The sequence below is a fragment of the Pezoporus occidentalis genome, unplaced genomic scaffold (genome assembly GCF_034315485.1).
Source record: "Pezoporus occidentalis ecotype Australia unplaced genomic scaffold, CSIRO_AGI_Poc_V1 ctg13, whole genome shotgun sequence".
In the NCBI taxonomy this organism is placed as follows: domain Eukaryota; kingdom Metazoa; phylum Chordata; class Aves; order Psittaciformes; family Psittacidae; genus Pezoporus; species Pezoporus occidentalis.
The window spans coordinates 1,944,338-1,964,337 of record NW_026913103.1 but is presented as its reverse complement, the minus strand read 5'-3'; the positions used below and the strand labels follow the sequence as shown (position 1 = coordinate 1,964,337).

General features: G+C 35.3%; 1 protein-coding gene across 6 annotated transcripts in view; it reads right to left on the bottom strand.

Annotated features, from left to right (window-relative positions):
* The window catches only part of ADGRB3 (adhesion G protein-coupled receptor B3), a 465,858-nt gene that overhangs the window by 256,506 nt on the left and 189,352 nt on the right, over positions 1-20,000 (bottom strand). For all 6 annotated transcript variants that reach the window (XM_062608135.1, XM_062608134.1, XM_062608138.1 and 3 more), the window contains 5 exons: positions 18,026-18,187; positions 11,405-11,569; positions 7,640-7,804; positions 6,648-6,812; positions 216-317 (listed from right to left, as the gene is read on the bottom strand). In XM_062608135.1, the coding sequence (XP_062464119.1) occupies positions 216-317; positions 6,648-6,812; positions 7,640-7,804; positions 11,405-11,569; positions 18,026-18,187 (759 nt within the window). The remainder of the gene's footprint in view (positions 1-215; positions 318-6,647; positions 6,813-7,639; positions 7,805-11,404; positions 11,570-18,025; positions 18,188-20,000) is intronic.

Genomic DNA, 20,000 nt, shown 5'->3' with positions numbered 1-20,000 from the left:
CCACAGAGACTATATGTAAGCTATAAGAGAAAGAGTATATGTACATGCATACACTATATTTATGTATGTACACTATAAATATGTGCATTTCATATAGATATATTCATGTACATGCATATATACATATGTATAGGAGTCTAGTAATGATGATTATGTCTAGAACACAATGCAAAAGTTTTTTTTTTTGTTCATAAAATTTCAAAATAATACTGTACCTGTGGCATTGAGAGGACATCGATTGAATGCCATGTCCCCAGCTGGGGTCCTTTTCCACACCATTGACATCAAATAGTCTTCAGGACATATTTCATATGGTGCTGCCATTTAAAAATGAGAATTTAAATAGAAATATTAACATTAAAAATATATTTTATATCAGAACAGTATGTCTTCAATCTTATCCTAATTTTTCCTGAGATGTATATGTTAATATAATTTGGTTTAATTTTAAGAATGAAGCACAAAAATGAAAAATGCAAAACTTGTAGGTTTTTTATAATATCATTGTGATGCTATTTATTTCATATAACCTGTACTTTTATTCTCCTCAGCAAACAAACATTCTCTAGGTTTAAGTCTCAATATTTATAGGTTTGTATCTTTTTTTGTTGCTCTCTTTTGATCAATAACATTAAGCACCTATCAGAAAATTATGACTCTTAAAATGTAAAAAGCAGTGATGCTTATCTTTCTTACACTAAATTTTTTAAAGATTTTTCTAAAACTTAAACTGTATGTGAAAGAATCTGTTCTGAGACCACAGCTGAAATGTTAAATGTGTGAAAGGTATCAAATGAGAGCTGTATATTCTGAAGACCAAAAAGGAGGTTATTTCCTTGAAATGTGTTTCAGTGACAGCTGGTAATTAAGCAAGTATAGTCAATAATGTGGAACTGAACCCAGGACAGGGGCTACAAAACAAAATTGCAATGCCATTTAAAGGGAAAAATATTTTCACAATTTTGTAGTAACAGGACTGCATGGGGAAAAAAAGCTTCTGCAAATGCTTCGTGGTTTTTTTTTTCACATGGTCATGATTTACAGATTCATTTTCCTTTTCTTTTTTTTTTCTTTTTACTGGAGATTCCCGGTTTATGATTTTTGAGCAAATTAACACAGCAAACATCTGGTTGAAGTCACCTCACAACTGAAAAACACTAGTTGCTGAAATCTAATTAATCCCAAATTCAGCAGAGAAAAGCCATGAATACTATTATTTGTATTTCAGGAAAATTGAACCCCACTGTATTACAGCAGAGGAGCTACAAAACAAGAAAAAGGAAGCGAGAAATAAAAGTCTATCACTATAGCAGATGGGGTGATAAGGCAGGAAGCAATTCAGTGATTCACCCATGGCTGCATGGGAAATCTCTACCAGAAGCAGGAACATACCACAGATTGTGCCAATCCCATTTCCTAACCCACAAAACTGTCCATCTTTCCCGTTTTGTTCTTCTGCTGACTCTACGGTGAGTAAGGGAAGTGAGCAGACTTCTACACAAAGATGTACCCTCTTTTTGTGGAGGACAAAGAATACCTAGCAGATGGCTCAGTAATACTAATATGAATCACAGTCGGGAAGAAAAATTGCTTGCTAAATCTGCCTCACCATCAGCATTCCTGAATCGTAAATCAAGACAGTTGGTGCTGCTAAAAAATCAAGAGATCCACTAATGGCAAAACCCAAAGAAAGTCAGTTATATTCATAATCTAGAATACTAGCACTGGTTTAGACATGGCCAAAAAGTGAATGCATCAGGCCAGTGTTAAAATGGGAAAAGCCAGATTTTGATAAACATAAGCCATCTGGTGACACAAGCGAATGGAATTTCCATTCTATTATGACCTTATAAAAAAAACAAATGTTCTGATTTGGGGAGTGTAAATTAACATAATGAGGAGGTTATCTTATAAATCACATAAATTTGCTAAAGCTTAGAGCTCTTTGAGAAGTGTATTTGTCATGCAGCTGTGGCCATTTCAAATGTGTTGTGTTCACTAATCAACACTTTACGTGCTGATTCTTAGAGCTGAAACTCTTACTTCCCTCCAAACACTGAATGTTAAATGTGGTTTATTTTATTAAAAAAAACCCAAAACCAAAACCAAAAAAAACAAAAAACAACCCCAAACCAAACCCCAAAACCAAAACCCAAACCAAAACTATGCATACTTATATACACCATATTTTCTCTTTTATGTTAGCACATCACAGGTAGTATCAGAGATTTCCCATCTATTTGGAAGGGTACTTTTTGTGTGCTTTTGTGTCACACTTTTCAGAACTCAAGATTATATTTTAATTTTAGCCTAGTGCCAGAGATAATCTGTGCACCTGTGCATTGTGTTCAGAGTAAAAGGCATTTCCAAGACTGAGTTACCAGGAAAGAGATGTGGGAAAAAGTCAGAGGTTGGAAGAGGTATCATTTAGCCCAGGTAAAGAAGCTTTCCTGGTCCCTGGCTGACTATGCATTGTACAAATACCTTAGATCAAGCACTGCTGCACATAAGAAACAAACCAGCTCTTCACAAAGCTAAAGTATAGCTGGCAGAAATTACTAATCAGGCATCCACCCACACTAAAGCATCTGTGAGGCTCCAACCAATGTTGCCCATGAAGACATTACAGTCACACTGCAGTGGTATTATATCTGAGTTAAAAAGCTTTGCTGACCTTTTTGGCTCTGCTCAGGACCAGTTCAAGTATTTCTCTAACTATGGCACAATTAATTCATAACACACCCACAGATAAATGTAAGCTAGCTGTACAAAATCATAGAGAATTGCTAAAATTTAGAAGCAAACAGCAGATACCGAGGTAAATTTGCTAAAACTGGCAAATAAATAGCAGATCTCTCCTTCACTAATGATGTGATTCATCAGTATCTTCCCACACATAGCATGTACTCAGATTTACCACCCCTGTAATGATAGGCCTGAATTCATTCCACCTAAGCATAAACACTCAACAAAGTCTGCGGTCTAGAAGCAGTCTTTTTCTGATGTTACTGGTGAGAGGACATAAATCTCCAAGAGGCAATCAAACCACCTGGAATATAAGGAAGCTCTGAACAACACACAAAGCAACAGAAACACAACCTCATAGAGTATATGATCTACCTAGGCAGCTAACAAGTTAGTCAACAACACAGTAGCTTACAAATAAAGCTAGAACTACAGTTAGTCTCTTGAATCCTAATTCAATGCCACAGGCAAAATTATCTTCAAAAAAGGCAATGGAAAAAAGCTTTTGAACATCTTGTAGAATAGTGCTGTAATCAGAGCTAAACCAAACCATACAGGTTTAATTTTAATTACTTGTTGACAATTATTTGACTCTTTTTCCCCTTCTCATATTCTACTGTATGGCGCTAGTGGTGATGCTGAAGAAAACTTCCACTTTCAGTAGGAAATAATGAGCTAGTCTTCAGCAGTTATCAGCACTGTTATCTTTTTATTAGCAAACAAGGTAGTCTATCATTGTTTTCAGAAACATTTTGGTCAAAACAATTCCTGTATTATGTTTTCTACCACTGACAATAGGTTTATGAGAAAAAAAATGAGAATCTGTTTTATGTAAAATCTTGGTAAAGCATAAATATTGGGATATGTATAGAATTCTTATAGAAGTAACTATTATAGAATTCAGTATTTCTGGAAACCTATTCTATATTATTGGAACCTAATGAGAACATGGTCCTATTATCTTAAAAATAATTTTATGGAAGTCTTCTCTCCTGAATAATACCATACTTTGTTCTCAGTTCTCACATCTCTTAAGTTTTTACTGACACGTTCGATGGGAGTTAGCTTGTCTCTCTCACACATTTCTCTAAAAGTTTCTGATCAACTTGCCATGTAACTCCTTATCAGTCACAAGTTGGATTTTCTTTTGTTAGCCAGCTGTCTCCCTTATTCCTATGAGAAAGAGCTACTGTTCCTTCATTCTGTGTAAGTTTTCTGCAGTGACTCCTATATGGCTAGCAGCTTAGCAAATCTGGAAGTTTTATTCCTGTCTCTGATTTGTTTCCCATTTTCTGAAGTTAGCCTTCACAAAAGGGTGCTTCTAATTCAGAGTTCTAAATCCTTAACACTGCTGACCTACTGGGAGTTAAATCTAATTTTAGACATTTGGAATGTAACAGCAGAACAATGGCTGAAGCCAAAACATCTTTATATATTTGTTTTTCATTCCCAGCATATTAATAAGAAGGAAACAACCGTTTTAAAGTTCATAGCTGTGAAATAAATCACAAAGATACCCAGCATTTGTCAGAAATGTGACATGGTCTGACATGGTTTAGTGGTGGACTTGGCAGTCCTGGGGTAACAGTTAGACTTGGTCATAAAGGTCTTGTCCAAACGAGTTGATTCTATGACTCTGTAAGTCAAGATGTTTGAGAAAACAACTTTCATGTAATATTTCTAAGCCTGCTTTTCTTAGTGCTGCTTAGATTCAGCTTCTATGAGTGTCTGATGTAATTAAGTCCCTGCCCAAACCATCTGCAGAGAATCACTGATCAGCTACAACGAAAATACTTTATAATGGTCAAAAAAAGCAGGACTCAAACTATGAAAAGTCCAGTCGAGATCTTCAGCCAGTCTGAAACAGACAGCTCTGTTTGCAAAGTATCTTCTTAACAGCAGCCAGCGAAAAAAGTTTTAATTATCCTTTTGCTTCCACAGTTTAAAGTCAGCTATAATTTAATTTTCTGTAAGCTTATAGACCTCTGCATTACACAGATATACAGAGCTAAGGATCTGGTCTTACGCTAATGGCAAAGCAATTCTAATATTAGAAAAAAAAAAACAACATCTCAGCCTGTCATGTTTTTCAATGACTTACACAGAAAAAGAAACCACTGAGACAAAAATAGCTTTGCTGAACTATTTTAGCGCTATTGAAGAAAATCACACGAGTAATGAAATTTGCTTATACTTTGATTGATCATTTCTGTATAGCATTTTTGAGTTTTGCTTGGTGTTGATAAAATGTAAAGCTGATTTCCTAAATGTCAGTCTAGAAACAAAGAAATCAAACCTGTTATTCATGTTTAATCTTCTGCACAAGTATAGCTTATCAAAAGGTGTTTTAGGTTATGGTTTCTATAATCACACTGATTCTAATCTGGAATTAATCAAGTAAATAAATAAATTTACCAAATGGCAAATAAAGCCCTGTGTGCGTTTGACTTGTAAATACATCTGTAAAGTATTTTATTAACAGCAGGTGGCAACCTTTGTAAATTGGACTGCAGCAGCATGGTTTTACTTTTAAACATATAAATGCAAATTATTTCAAGAATGGTTTTATAAGCAGAAGCTGGTTGATATGAACGTCTGCTTATTGAGAAGATTCATATTAGCATTCTCTTAGTGCTGTGCTTTTATAGAGGAAGTCTGCATAAACTATGGAAATTATATTTTTTCAGGAATTAAGTACAAGTACTCTTTCATACTGCTATTCAAATAATGAATATTTTATCAAAATTAAAGAGATCATTTGAGACGTAAGTTAAGTTTGGTTAACTTCTCCCGTGTAGTATTATAACGTAGTAAGTACAAATAGTCCTATTGTTATTCTTCAGATGCAATGAGATTCATTGTTCTACTGTACTGCAGACACCTTGAGAACTGTTCGTTGATGGCTGTCAAGGAATAAACATGCTGCCTAAGAAAATATAACATAACTTGACAATATAAAATTCACATCTGATGTATTACCCATGTCCTGACCCAAATCATCCCTGCCATTTAAGGCCTTTCACTGACTATCAGAGAACAAGTCATCAAAATATCCAGAAGTAAAAGAAATTGCTAAATTGATTTTTGCTGCTTCCTGGCTTGCAGGTGAGAACACATAATTTCCCAAGTGAATGGCCAAGACATCTTATACTCCTTACACCTTATTTTGTTATCTTACACCTATCCACCAATGTATCCTTTTACTTTAGGACAATGTGTCTTTACACTTATACATGATCAGATTCACCAGCTGTCATCTTTATTCATCACTTTTGAAGAAGCTCAAAAGTACACCTTTATTAGATTTCAGGGGGAAAAGCTTAATTCTGTTGGGAGGGCAAAGTAAAAAGTGCTGCAAATAAATATATTTAAGCATTATATTAAAATGGGAAAGATGTGCCTTTTCATTTTAAATTACTTTTTATAAAATGTTTCACATGTATTCACTCATTATATACAATACAGTAAGGTTCACTTTTTTCCTGCAATGGAATTTATCCCAAATATATGACAAAGATGTCTCTTGCCTATTGGATGAAAGGAATCATATGATTTACAAAACCAGCCCTGATATTCTGAGAAACAGTGAATTCAAAAAGAATGGCTGTCCCAGACAATATAGGCATACCTATGCAATGAAATATTTTTCTGATACGTTTCTTTACTATGGCATTTTGATTTATTCAAAACATTGATGCATTGCTCATATATCCAATAGGGCTATTTTACACCTACCTACATAAACACTACTAAGAAAACCAGCAGTGACTTGTCTGAAGCAAGGCTAGATATGGCTCTATAGCTACCGCTCTATGGATGTTGACTTGTCTCTGCTGGAGGTGACCATTAAAGTAAGCCATACTGCAGTGTAGACAATAACAGCGACTATATTTGCATCTCACCAGGACACCTCTGTTCACTGCACCGTCTAACTTCCTCTCCGGTTCCTTCACACTGTTGCCCGGTCACGGCAGCACCTTGACAGATCCTTATTCGCCTCTCCCAGCCACCGTCGCAGGATTTGGAACAGCCACTCCAGTGGCCCCACTGGTTCCACTGGCCATTTGCTGCTCAGAAAAACACAGTTATGATGGTGACATGATGACAGTCATAAAGGAGGATATATAGTTTACTCCTTACTTGAGGAAAACCTCCCCATATATAACTGATAGCAATAGAAATGGTAGATGTAGACACAGGGAAGATGAGGAAGTCCTTACTTGGCTCCTGAATATAGGATTGCTGTCTAAGTGACTTGCATCTTTGGATAAAATAAAAGGAATTGGTGCACATCAACTTTCACTTAGACTGCAAAACATATATTGTCCCTTTTGTACTTTTTTTTTATACACTTTCATAGTGTTGTTGTAGGGTAATCAAAGACATTTACAATGCATAAGTACCCTTTAAAAAACTAAATAAAAACGTTTCTGCATGTGATATTTTAGCAGCTTGATTTTTACATGCTCCGACAGTGCAAATGAGGCTTGAAAGATGGTATAAATATAATTTACCCACCCTGGAAGGCTTCTTTTATACTTGCCAGAGTATCATGAAGTAGTCTCAGTGTAAAAGGGAATCAAACATATCTCTTTGAACTGAGGAATGTCCTTTAAAAGTTGATGAAAAAACAAATAGCTGATACACAGCCCATCATGCAGCCTTTCTGGACTTACCCTTCAGCTTTTGTCTTATCAATTAAAGTGAATGAGGCCCCAGGTCTCCCTCTAAAGGTGGCTTCTCTGGCCCTTTGCAGCCTGCCGAGTCCTGTGGCAGCATGGGAACTTGCCTGTGTATCTCCAGTTCGTGCCTCAGAACTACTGGCAAGACTGTCCTGAGTCTCCCCTGAGCAGGGGAAGCAGAGATGCAGCTCCCTGCACCAGTTGGTACTCACCAGTACACTCAGGGTTGAAGCACTCCCGGCTCTCAGCCCAGGGCCCTCTGCACTCAGAGCCGCCATGGGCTGCTGCTGTGCACTGCCGGCTCCGCTGCTGGGTGCCGTTGGAGCAGGTCACTGAGCACTGGCTCCACGAGCTCCACTCTTGCCACTGTCCGTCGACTGCCACAGCAGGCAAAAAAGAGATGAATACAGCAGAGTTATCACCTAAGCCAGGAAGGGCTTTGTGACATCTTTCTAGGCTAGAGGGTTTCAACTTAGACCTGAATGCAGACCCCCGGACTGTGCCTAGCCTGAAGATGGCTCACTTCTGGCAGCAATCAAGTACAGCCATTATGAGCTACTTTAAAATAATTTAAAACTGTTTTCCTTTTTCTTCAAGTAAAGAACGCTGCATCTCCTCTAAATGTACACTGATACAAAAAAGGATGAATTATTTTGTTCACATACCATGCAGTTTGAAAGGCCTTATTAAAAACAAGGCCTTATAAAAGACTTGTCTTGTCTTTTTAGGCAAAAGCGGAGGCCAATCTTGTATCATTTAAACCCTGAGCCCCTCAGAGCAATTTACTGTAGATGCAGTGATCATTCAGATGCATCAGTTTATAAGATTACTGGTCTTGACTATGAAATTAGGTCTCTTTAGTCAAATAGCAATAGGAAAACAGGAGTTACCACTTTGTCTTACACAGGCTCTGTTCTCTGCACTTTTATATTGTTGAGCATACTTTTAGCATTAATCCTCCCTGTAACGTAAATGATCCCAGCTCTTCGACATTTATTGATGTAAAATGTAGGATGAAAATCGCTTTCCTTCCTCCTCAGGTCTGCTTGTGCAGAACGCATACTGCATAATCTTCCTTTTGAATTTGTCAAGCTGAATTTTTAAACACTATAGATATGGTGACCAGTTCTGTGTTTAGCATTTTGTATTAGTCTATACATTTTGAGTTTGACAGAATATTCCCATGGGTAAAGGTTTAGGGCTGGTATTTTTTTATTTTACATATCAGAAAGCTTCTTGAGGTAAATAAAAATATTAAAAACCAAAATAATAAAAAATACAGATTGATTAGGTTTCCATAGAAGTGAAAAATCATATGGTCTTAAATATATACTAGGACTACATGGTAGTTTTGAAAATGGGTGTTATGAAATGTGTTATTACTGATTGTGATAATTCAGAATCCTGTGTTCATACAGACTTCAGCAATCACCAGTTCCTCACTGCAGCTGCAATTACCCAATATAAATTCAAAATGTAGGTTGTGATATAATTTTGATCAATACTTGTCCTTGAAAACCTGTTTTATATAACTATTATTTTGTAGTATCTTACTTGGTGCATTTGCTAACCCCTGACTTCAGGATTCTTCTAAAGGAGGGGTGGAATAGCAGCTTCCTAAGTTAATGGTACTAATTAAAAGAGGAAGCAGAATCTTTAGGTTAGTGATTGAACATACTGTGTCTGTATGGGTGCACCGCTGTTTAGTAAAATATAGAGGTGAACTATTTTACTGTTGTCTGATAGTAACTACACAACATTTTAAACAGTTCAGTTACTATTGGCATCTCTAATGCTTAGGATCTTGGCAACCAGTGGATTGAAGAGGCTTTTTTTCCTAAAATTCTATATTAAATATTCTATGTAATGCCTGGTTGTGAAACACTTCTAGATGCAAATGCCTCTGAAACTATGAAACTGTGTCCTGATAATTTATTCAGCAGAAAATGGAAATCTTTCCAAACATGGAAGCTGCTTGCATTCATTAATCATTAAAGCTTTATGTGAAGAAGAAAACATTATGGAAATTATATTTCAGTGCAACCTCTTTAGTTTTTTTCATTGCTATATAGTATTATTTAGGGTAGGAAAGATTGAATCAATTATTATAGTGGTTTTGGTGAAAATTCGTTCTGTGGCTGCTCGTATGCATTTTGCATATCTTCTTGTTACCTTTAGGAGCAAACAGCGTGTGAGGTTTCTATTTCAGAAATACTGTTAAAAGACTAAAGAATTCAGCAAGAAGATTCCTTTATAAAATTGAACATTCAAATTACAGCAAATCTTAGCAGTCAGCAAAGATTTAAACAGTTGCAGTACTGTAACCAGTATATAACTACCTCTGGTGAAAGTCATTTATGTACAAATGACAGTTCAAAATCCAGAACTCTCAAATAACTTCTTATTTTGACAGCTAAGGTGAAATATCTTTTCTGTTTCTTTGCAATATTGAAGTGAATTGAATGCATTAATTTCTTCTCTGCTATTTTATTTGGTATTCCTCTTGTTAACTTTGTTGTCAACTCTGCTTCATGTTCATATATCATGTTAATTACTTCTGCGTAGGCACATGTACAATTGCACTGCTATCAACTTGGCCAAAAATTGGATTAATTCAAAATTTTTGCAGCTACATTCAGCACTAAAACTTTTTTTTTTTTAAAAATTGTCCTAAAGTTGTAGTAGACTTTGTGGACTAGGAAAAAAAAAAAAAAATCTAAGAAATTTAGTTTTAATTCTTTGAGGCACTAAGTTCCATTTTTTCCTTTATCTCTGTTTTTAAATCATCAGACAACCATTTGCTACTGAAATGCCCATCAACCATTTTCAGGAAGAGCTCAAGCCACAGAGAATCTATTTACAGCAGTGCTGTTAACTCTGGATATTCAACAAACTCACTGCAAGGGTAACCTTCACACTGTCAGACGGAACCTATGAAAGAAATTACACTACAGCTACCTCATACCTTTACAATACCCAAGTCTTACAATGAGTTCAATAACAATAAATTATCAAAATATATATAATCTTTATGGTTATTAAACTTATGTTAATACTTATATATTATACACGTATATAAAATATGCATTTTATTTATAGATATATATATATATACTTTTTATAAGGTCAGATATTGACAAGACAAAGGGTAATGGCTTTAAACTGAAATAGGGTAGATTTAGATTAGATTTGTTAAAGAGGTTCTTTACTGTGAGAGTGGTGAGACACTGGCACATGCTGCTGAGAGAAGTTGTGGGTGCTCCATCCCTGGAAATGTTCAAGGCCAGGCTGGATGGGGCTTTGAGCAATCTGGTCTAGTGGAAGATGCCCCTGCCCATTGCAAGGGGTTGCATTCTATGGTTTCATTTTATGATTCTATGATGTATGCATACATACGTGTCTACATCTATACATGCCTATAAATACACACGAGTCGCTTAAAATCTTTACTGTAATGGTGGGATTCAAATAATGCCCTAGCTTGTTTCAGCCTTTCTCTCTGCACACATGTAAATACTACCTGCCTTGAATAAATTAATGTAAATTAAAATTTGGTGGTTTCCCAAATATGTTTGTTGTATAATGAATGTTTACGGTGAACGTCTAATAAACATAATGCAAACAGATATAGTGGACACAAACCTTTTGTCCTCTGTTTCCTTCCCTTTAAGCCACACTCAGAAAGCTGTTTGCCTTTTGGTTCTGCAAGACCCACCCTGAATCAAGCTTTCCTACACAGCGTACCCCACCCTAGAGGGAGAGTATCTTGAAGAAATTAGTTATCTGCTTGTGTAGTACCTCGAGCAGGGTTACAATCCTGATTATATTCTTTAATCAGTACAGTCTGAATTATGAACAATATTACCCCATTTGCTCACTGTGCATAACCGTTTTTCCTGTGGGAAGGGTGATAAAAGAAATCACAAACCCACATTGAATACACTGTAACAAAACAAAGAGTTCCTATATGAGCTCACCAGGGCAGAGTGCAATATTGCAAGGTTTATGTTGTGTTTCAGGTCCATCACATGATCTTCCCCCGTACTGGGGAGGTATACATGACCTTGTCCTAGTTCTTTGGCCTCGACCGCATGTGAATGAACACAAACTCCAAGGTGACCATTCCTCCCAAACGCCATGTACTGCAACAAACCAAACAGATTTTAACCAGAAACAGACACACAAGTAACAGAAGGCTTTAAAAATAAACAAGATCAATATTTTAAATAGGAATTATTTTGCTAACGCCAAATAAATCACTATAGGTAATATTTACCATTGGCAAATAAATCCCTTATAAAATATAGTTAATTTCTATTTTTAAAGTATATTTTCTCTAAGAGATCATTAACTTTGAACCATTTTTTCTAAACTAATCTTACTACCATATTTTCTTTCTTTTACTCTTTTAAGAAAGATGGTTTCCCTTTTCAAAAGAAAGTTACAATATCTTCGGTGCCTGACTTGAGACATGTTTAACAGTCCTGATTTTCAGGAGACTAGTTTTTTTGAATATCAGGGATATAATGATTTAACAAGACAGCTCTAAAAACACGAAGCAATCAAAATTAAGCTTTCTTTTGAAAATATAGAAAAAATGCAATCATTTCTTACTGTCAACATCGTAAACAATTGTTAAAAACAATTATTAAAACAATTGTTTCACTTGTTTAAATTCTGGTGGAAAAATGGTATGATCTGCTTGATTGTCTTCCTCAAAAATTCCAAGACCACATAAGCAAAAGAGATTTGTGGTATTTCTTTACATGAACATCATTGATTTAATATACTCAGTAATACATGCACCATTTCATCTTAAATGCTCACTCAACAAGCCTCAAATACTTTCAGGATACACAATAAATTACAAACACATACCAATATTTTTATACACAAGTATTAAATATTATAAAGAATCATAGATGTTTTTCCAGCTGCAAGACAAACTAAAATACTATATCCGTATGTGCTTATATACTACATACATTCCCTTTCCATAAACAGAGTTAAATTTTCAGAAATTTCTATATTACAGTTAAGCATGTACTAGCAAACAAATTCCATACATGCACTGGTAAGCCAGTTCTTTATAAATTGGAAAATACTGAAAAGCAACCTTTAGTTATTTTTCTGTTGCTTAAATAAAAGTAGTTGCACAGGTTTAAATTAGGCTTATGAGGAAAGGAAAGTAATAATGAGATTTGTAGTAATGCTAGACATTTAAGAAAAATACAGACACTTACTACCCAGACTGAGCATCACACTCCATATCACATAACTGTGTGTTTCTGCAACCCTGTCTGTTTGAAGGGTGTCTGGAGGGTGAAATAGTGTATAACATCTCAGTGTATCATTGGTAATGATTCACAACATTACAGAAGAAATAGATTTTTCTGCTTTTTCCTCACTTTTTTTCATCACTGTGAAAGAACTCGTATATAGGTTTCCTCTGCCCTGAAGGCACATACCACCTGCCCAGTTTCTACAAATAAAACACTTTTCTTGTAGGGATCAGAATAACATTTCCTGAGGTGAAATTCAGTTGCAAGGGTGCAGAAGGATGTTCAGCTCCCTGACAAATTATCACAAAATCACCAGTAAGATCAAGGGGAATTCTGCATGTAGGTAAGTTCTATTACATTTCATTAAAAGTAAGGAAAAACATCATTTCAGATTCTATGTTGAGGTAAAAAGCTTGTTAGGTAACTTCTGAGAAATTGTATCTGACAGAAGACGTCAAGCTTTATACAAGGAATATTTTAACACACTAGTTAACAGCTCAGTTGCTGGAAAGTTTTTAGTTGGTCATATAGAAGTGGTCTAAAATAATGTTTTTATTCCACATCCTACATGGTTAGCTTTATTACAATTATCTTATTCTAAGTATCACATCAATCTGCATTATATTAACTAAAAAAAACCCCGAAAAACCAAAACAACTTAAATCTCAGGAACATTCCAAATTAACGTTAAAGTGACAGATTACAGTCTAATTATTTTAGAAACCTTGAGTAACTGTGAGATTTTGGTCAAAACCAGCTAACCTAACGCATCTACAACTAGCAAACTGATGCTTACATATGGATAGAATCCCTTACATTTCATCTTTTCTCACAGGTGCTATACTTTAACAGCTACTCTGATCTAGCCATATGATCTGAAGAATTTTTTTCTCATTGGCAAAGTATTAGATTCTGAATCCTGATGTATCTCTAAGGCTCCAAATTTATTATCATACAAGAAAAATTAATGAGAAACCAATTTGTCAGATCAGATTCTGAACACTGGTCAGTAATAATAATGTTATAGTTTCATCTTCTGATACAATAATGGTTAAGATGCTCAGGTGCAACAAGAACTTCAAAAAGTACATAACATAGCAAAAGAAAAAATAATGTAAATTAGGAAAAGATTATTCTGTAAAGAAATAATTAATTAGAAAGGTCTTGATGCTACGTAGAAACAGACTGATTTTTTTAAGGTACATATGCATTTATTGGTTAATTTGAAGTTAAAATGCTGCCAAAATGTTGTTAGTTATCTTCATTTTAAAATTACAAAAACATGTGCTGAGGGGCTCTTTAGTGATACTGTCTTGAACCAAAAGGTTGTATATCTCTTCTGCCAAAAGTGCCTGCCTTTTAATAGCAACGTACAATAATTCTTTTGTGACTTTTGAATCTGAACATAGCCCAAACCAAAATGCTTCACTGTGGGTGAACTCAGACTCTCAGCAGCCTCTATCTGTTTGTTGCTTAAATTATTCTGTGCCCAAAATCCTCTTCTATGACAAATTTTTATCTCATTACGAAAAAGACTTCTTGTATGTATCGACTTTTATATCTGAAACTAGTAGATAACCAATGAAATCAAGAGTGAAAAGGCATAACAATAAGAAAACAACTATTGTCAGCAAACAAATATCAAGGAGAATTAATCTGTTCAATGCTTTATAGAAGCATATGGTATTATCCAGATCAAGTTTAAAAAAACATCCTAATTTAAAATTTCTTACCTTTGAATATTTTTTTGACATTTCAATTACATTTTCTTTCTTTAATACCATTTGCTAAATGCAAAAAAAAAAATAATATCTGATGAATTATATAGCTAGATGAGGCATGCCAAATTACACCAGATGGAGAGCTAGCCCACAGAGGAGTTACTATTTTCTATAACACAGTTTCAGATGCAAGATTCATTATTTGGGACAAAAATATTCAGATTATCGCCAACTTATCTGTCAAAAACATTGCTACCACAACAAGTCTGGATTACTGCAAAGCATCTTTCCCTTCTTTCTGCCACTCTGTGAACCTAATCATATTGAAGTGAACACCCACAGTGTTCACAATACGCAAATGCTGTGAACTGGGAGGAGGCGTGAGGCCTTGCTGGCCTTCATCCTACAAGTATATTTTGGGAGGCTTTTATTGGGGTTTAAATGCTTTTGATTTGATCAGCTTTAAGCTGAGCAGAAATTGAAAAGTTATTACTGTTATCGAAGTTTCAACGTAAGTAGTACTGGTCCAGTACTAGACAGTGCGATTAAGTGCACCCTCATCAGTTTGCGGAAGTCACCAAGCTGTGTGGTGCAGTTGACAAGCCTAAGGGAAGGGATGCCATTCAGAGGTACAAGGACAAGCTTGAGAAGTGTGTCCGTGTGAACAGCGTGAGGTTCAACAAGGCCAAGTGCAAGATCCTGCACTTGAGCTGGGGCAATCCGAAGCACAAATACAGGCTAGGGGATCAAGGGATTGAGAGCAGCCCTGCCAAGAAGGACTTGGGAGTACTAGTAAATGAAAAGCTGGACATGACCCACCAGTATGCATTCACAGCCCAGAAAGCCAACCATATCCTAGGCTGCACTAAAAGAAGTATGGCCAGCAAGCGTAGGGAGGTGATGATTCTCCTTCTCTGCTCGGGTGAGACCCCACCTGGAGTACTGCATTCACCACTGTAGCCCCACAACATAAGAAGGACGTGGACCTGTTCGAGTGAGCCCAGAGGAGGGCCACAAAAATGATCAGAGGACTGACTATGAATTCAGGCTGAGAGAGTTGGGTTTGCTCAGCCTGGAGAAGAGAAGGCTCTGGGGACATCTTACTGTGGCCTTTCAATACTTAAAGGGGCTTATAAGAAAGATGGTGACAAAATCTTTAGTGATAAGACAAAAAGTAATGGTTTTAAACCAAAAGAGGGTAGATTTAGACTAGCAATAAGGAAGAATTTTTTTTACAATGATTGTGGTGAAACACTGGAACTAGATAGGTGGCAGATGCCAAATCCCTGGAAGTGTTCAAGGCCATTTTGGACAGGAGATCTAGTTGAAGATGTCCCTGCTCACTGCAGTGAAGTTGGACTAAATGTCCTTTAAAGGGCAATTCCAAACCAACTACTCTATGATTCTATGGTATCATAGTTTAAAATGGCTCAATAATCAAATCAGATGCTACATTAAAGGATTTTTTGAAATTAAATTACAGAGTTTGTTAAAAGTTCTTGAAGTGAATGAAGAAACAGAAACTAATTGAGATATTCTAAGTTCTTTCTCCTTGCAATTTTAGCTGTCTTAGAAAATTATTCATTGCACTGAAATGAATCACAGGCAGTGCAGTACTGGATCCTGAGATATCCTTGCTCATAAAAGAAGCAGTAACAACAACAGTTACCTGAGCTATGTTTTGTTGCCAGCTATGCTGTACTTCTCTAGAGGGCTCTTGACTGCAAGACAGACTGAATCACCTAATGGACTTCTGCTACTGAAAAAGTATTGGTCCAGAACAAATATAAATAAACAAAAATTACATAAAAAATGGTTCCTTTATGATTTTGAGTTATCAGAAGTACTATTTTGAAACTTAAAGTTTAATATCAATACTAATATATATATATGATGAAGCTGATGAATCCCATTCTCAACATTTTCTAGGACAGTCAGATCAGAGAAAGATGCATTCCCTAACATAATAGAGAGTATCTTTGACAATAAAGGAAGTATTATGAAGGCAGTAGATGAAAATACTCTGGAAGTCTTGCATTAATATTTGCAACTTTAACAGGTTCCTTTGAAGTTTGTGGATAGATGCTTGAAGCATAGTCCAGGAGGCCATTTTGCATACTTCTTTATTCTGAAAGAGCAACTTTGTGATGAAGAAACATTCCAGCTGTCAGAATGCTGCTACCCCTGGCACCCCTGGGACCACTGTTATGTTTCTGCACATTTATTGTTTCTAGTTTATGCTCTGTGATGTAAACTCTTGCTCTGTTGACAGAGTCCAAAAGCTGCATGGAATGAGTGGTACAGGTCTGGGTACACAGGCAAGATCCCAGTTATGTATGCATATGTTTGGATTGGTTTTTTTTCAAAGTATGTTTTAATTATACTAGTATACAAATTATGCATTTTGTTATTCATGGACCAGGGTTAATCCTGAACTATGCAACTCTCTGAATTAGGATACATAATGTAATGAGGACAGAGAATATTTAGACTAACAATTGAAGGGACATTTGAATAATAAATGGAGCTGTGACTAGCAAAAGCTCATTTCTAAACTGTTAATCTCATACACTGCCACACAGTAGTGATCCTGTAATCAGAGACCAACATAAATTAATAAGGTTATTGTAATCATGTGAAACAATAAAATATGCAAGATTTAGCCCAGAAGAGTAATTATTTAGAAAAGGTACATAAAGATTATCAGATACATAAAGATTATCAGAATCTTTAGATACATAAAGATTATCAGAATCATCTGTGGTGATCCAAAAGGGAAAATATCTTGGCAGTATCACTGTTATCCACTGAGAACTGGTAGCCATTGCTCATACTGGGTATCCAGAAACAAAAGCCGCACCCTGGAACAGTCATTTTGTGTGAACCTTGTTTAAAACTTTGGTAGACAATGTGAATTTTAAGAATTAACTTTTTTTCATTTTACTTTGACAGCAAATTAATTACCTTGGGTTTTGAATTACATGAATATTTTTGGCTTTATATGAAAAATTCCCATTTCTTATTGGAGAGAAGGAAGATAAAATCCTGTAAAATTAGGTGATTTAGGCATCTTTCTTCTTAGGCAAAATAAAATTAACAAGATCTTTCTTCCTTTGGTCAGTAGCTGAAAGTCCATGAAGACATTATTGTGCAGAGGACACTGTTTGGCCCATTGTCCAAAAGACAGTATTCTAAATCAAAAAACAATTGCAGTGACGAATAGCTTAAACCACCCTGTTAATCAGTCTCTGCTTTTTAAGGTATTGATGATCTGGATTTCTTCCCTAGTGTGTATTTTGTACTCATGCTATACCTTCTCTTCTCTGAGTGGAAATCGGAGAACACAAACTTTAAAAAAAAATCTGAAACTGTCAGAAAAAAGGGACTCTTGTTTCATACCTTCACTGTTCGGAAAGTTAAATAACAATCTACATAACAAAAATTTCATAGCTGAATAGAATTAAACTTCTCTGCTCTAACTGAAATGCTCTTATGAAATTCATATTAAAAACAATAAGAAAGATATAGTTTCAAATTCTTATCATTATACAGTTCAAAAACATCCACAATTTTATTTATTGGCTGCTAACACTACCTGGACAGAGGGCAGTGTTATTGCAAACCCTTGATTCTCTTAAAGGGCCGCTGCAGTGTGTCCCGTAAGGTGATACACAAGTTCTGGTTCGCACCTGCGACCCTTGACCACAAGTAACTGAACACGTACTCCACTGGGCCCACTCTTCAACACCAGATTCACCTGTATCCAAGACAACAAACAAACATGAATATAGGCATAAGTATTAATAAGACTTTTTTTTTTTTGTGAAACTCATTATCGTCTGCTCTTACAAATCAAAGAAGAAAAGTACCACACCAAAACAAATATTTAAAAGTTCATGGACTAAAGCAGCTGTGAAAATGGGCAATGAATAGAAAATAAAGACACCTACAATGCTGCAGTCACATAACGCCTGTCAGAGAGAAACACTTTGATCACTTAGCATCATTTACAACTTTATGAGAACTACTATCCTTCAGCACTTCAGAAACAGCACTGCCCTAAGGATCCTAAAAGAACATAGACAACTCTTTATATAACAGCAAAGGATTTGTCTTTGATATTTATACTTATCACTCTAGATGTAATGGAATTCTGGTTTTTGTTTTGTTTTGTTTCTTAAACCCTAACTTCTTATCTTTTCTCTCAAGGGAGTTATCTAGTTTCCTGATGAACAGAAGCAACTTGCTTACCAAATTTTGACCTGAACAGTAGAATGGAAAATTTGGTTTGATCATTTACTGCACAGATCTGCTCCTCACTTTAGACATACAGGTGTGCTAAACAATTTGGTGTGCTAGACCTTATGACTGCATATAGTTCATATCACCATTTTCAAAATTGTCAGATGTGGTTTATTAATACTGTACATTTGAATACCTTTTTTTTTTTTAATTGTTGAGAGATAGCACACTGTATTATTTCTATTTTATGAAAACAAGTAACATGTAAAGTCTTCTTCCATGGATGCTCAGGAAAGGATACTTGAATTTAGTTTCCATGAACATCTACACATAAAATTCTGGAATTCCTTTCCCAAATGCCTTCATGTTCAGCAAACTGGATCCCTTGAGTATTCTCAGAAAACAAATGCAAAAATTATGCGATGAACCTCACTGAACACTTTGAGTAAATAATTGTGGATTCTTATTTATGTTCTCCCATAAAAATCGGAATAAAATAGCATGCCAAAGGCTCTGCCAAGATTTTTAAACTTAAGTCCTTTTTGAAACAAATGTGATTTTCTGCTTTAAAATCAGTGGCATGATACAAACTTCAGTCTTGAATAGCTGCTTAAAATTTCAGTTATCTCAATATACCTCTGTTCTTCAAAAGCTTTGATACTGGTTGCAATCAAGTGAAAGTCTGCAAACCAAACTCTTTCAAGAGTGCAGAAAGTGAGATACTATTTCTTGAAATTGTTTTAGTAGCGAGCTTGAAACTTTCGCAAAATGCTTGTCTGTGAGAGTCCTCTCAGAAACAATTCTAAGGCTAGTCAAAGCTTAAAAAAAAAGTGTGCTTCTTATTCAGTAAGAAGATAAAATGATTTATAATTAGCACAAAAATCCCCCTGCTTTTCATAATATTATACCAAATTATTACAATTTCTATTGACAAGTATAAAATGATGGGGTTTTTTGCATAAAAAAATTAACCGGTGATTTTTGTAGTAATTTTCTTTGTTAAGTGAAAAAAAAAAAAAGGAGAAATTTAAACACTTATTATTGTTTTAATAATTTTTTCTGATATGAATTTAGTATTTTGATGAGGCTATTACCTGCCCTGGGTTCAGATTAGACAATATAATATGGTAAGTATAGCTAATACGTAGGAAGACATCAACAATTACATAATTTGTACTATAAGCTCCATGTGTATAGTAAAAATACTTGTATGGGTTTGGAAACTATGGGTTTCTAGGCTAATATCTTTTTGTCTTTTCCTACATGTTTGAAGTTTGAGTTTGCCTTCATTAAAATGGTTTAGATAAAAGGTCAAACAGCAGAAAAAT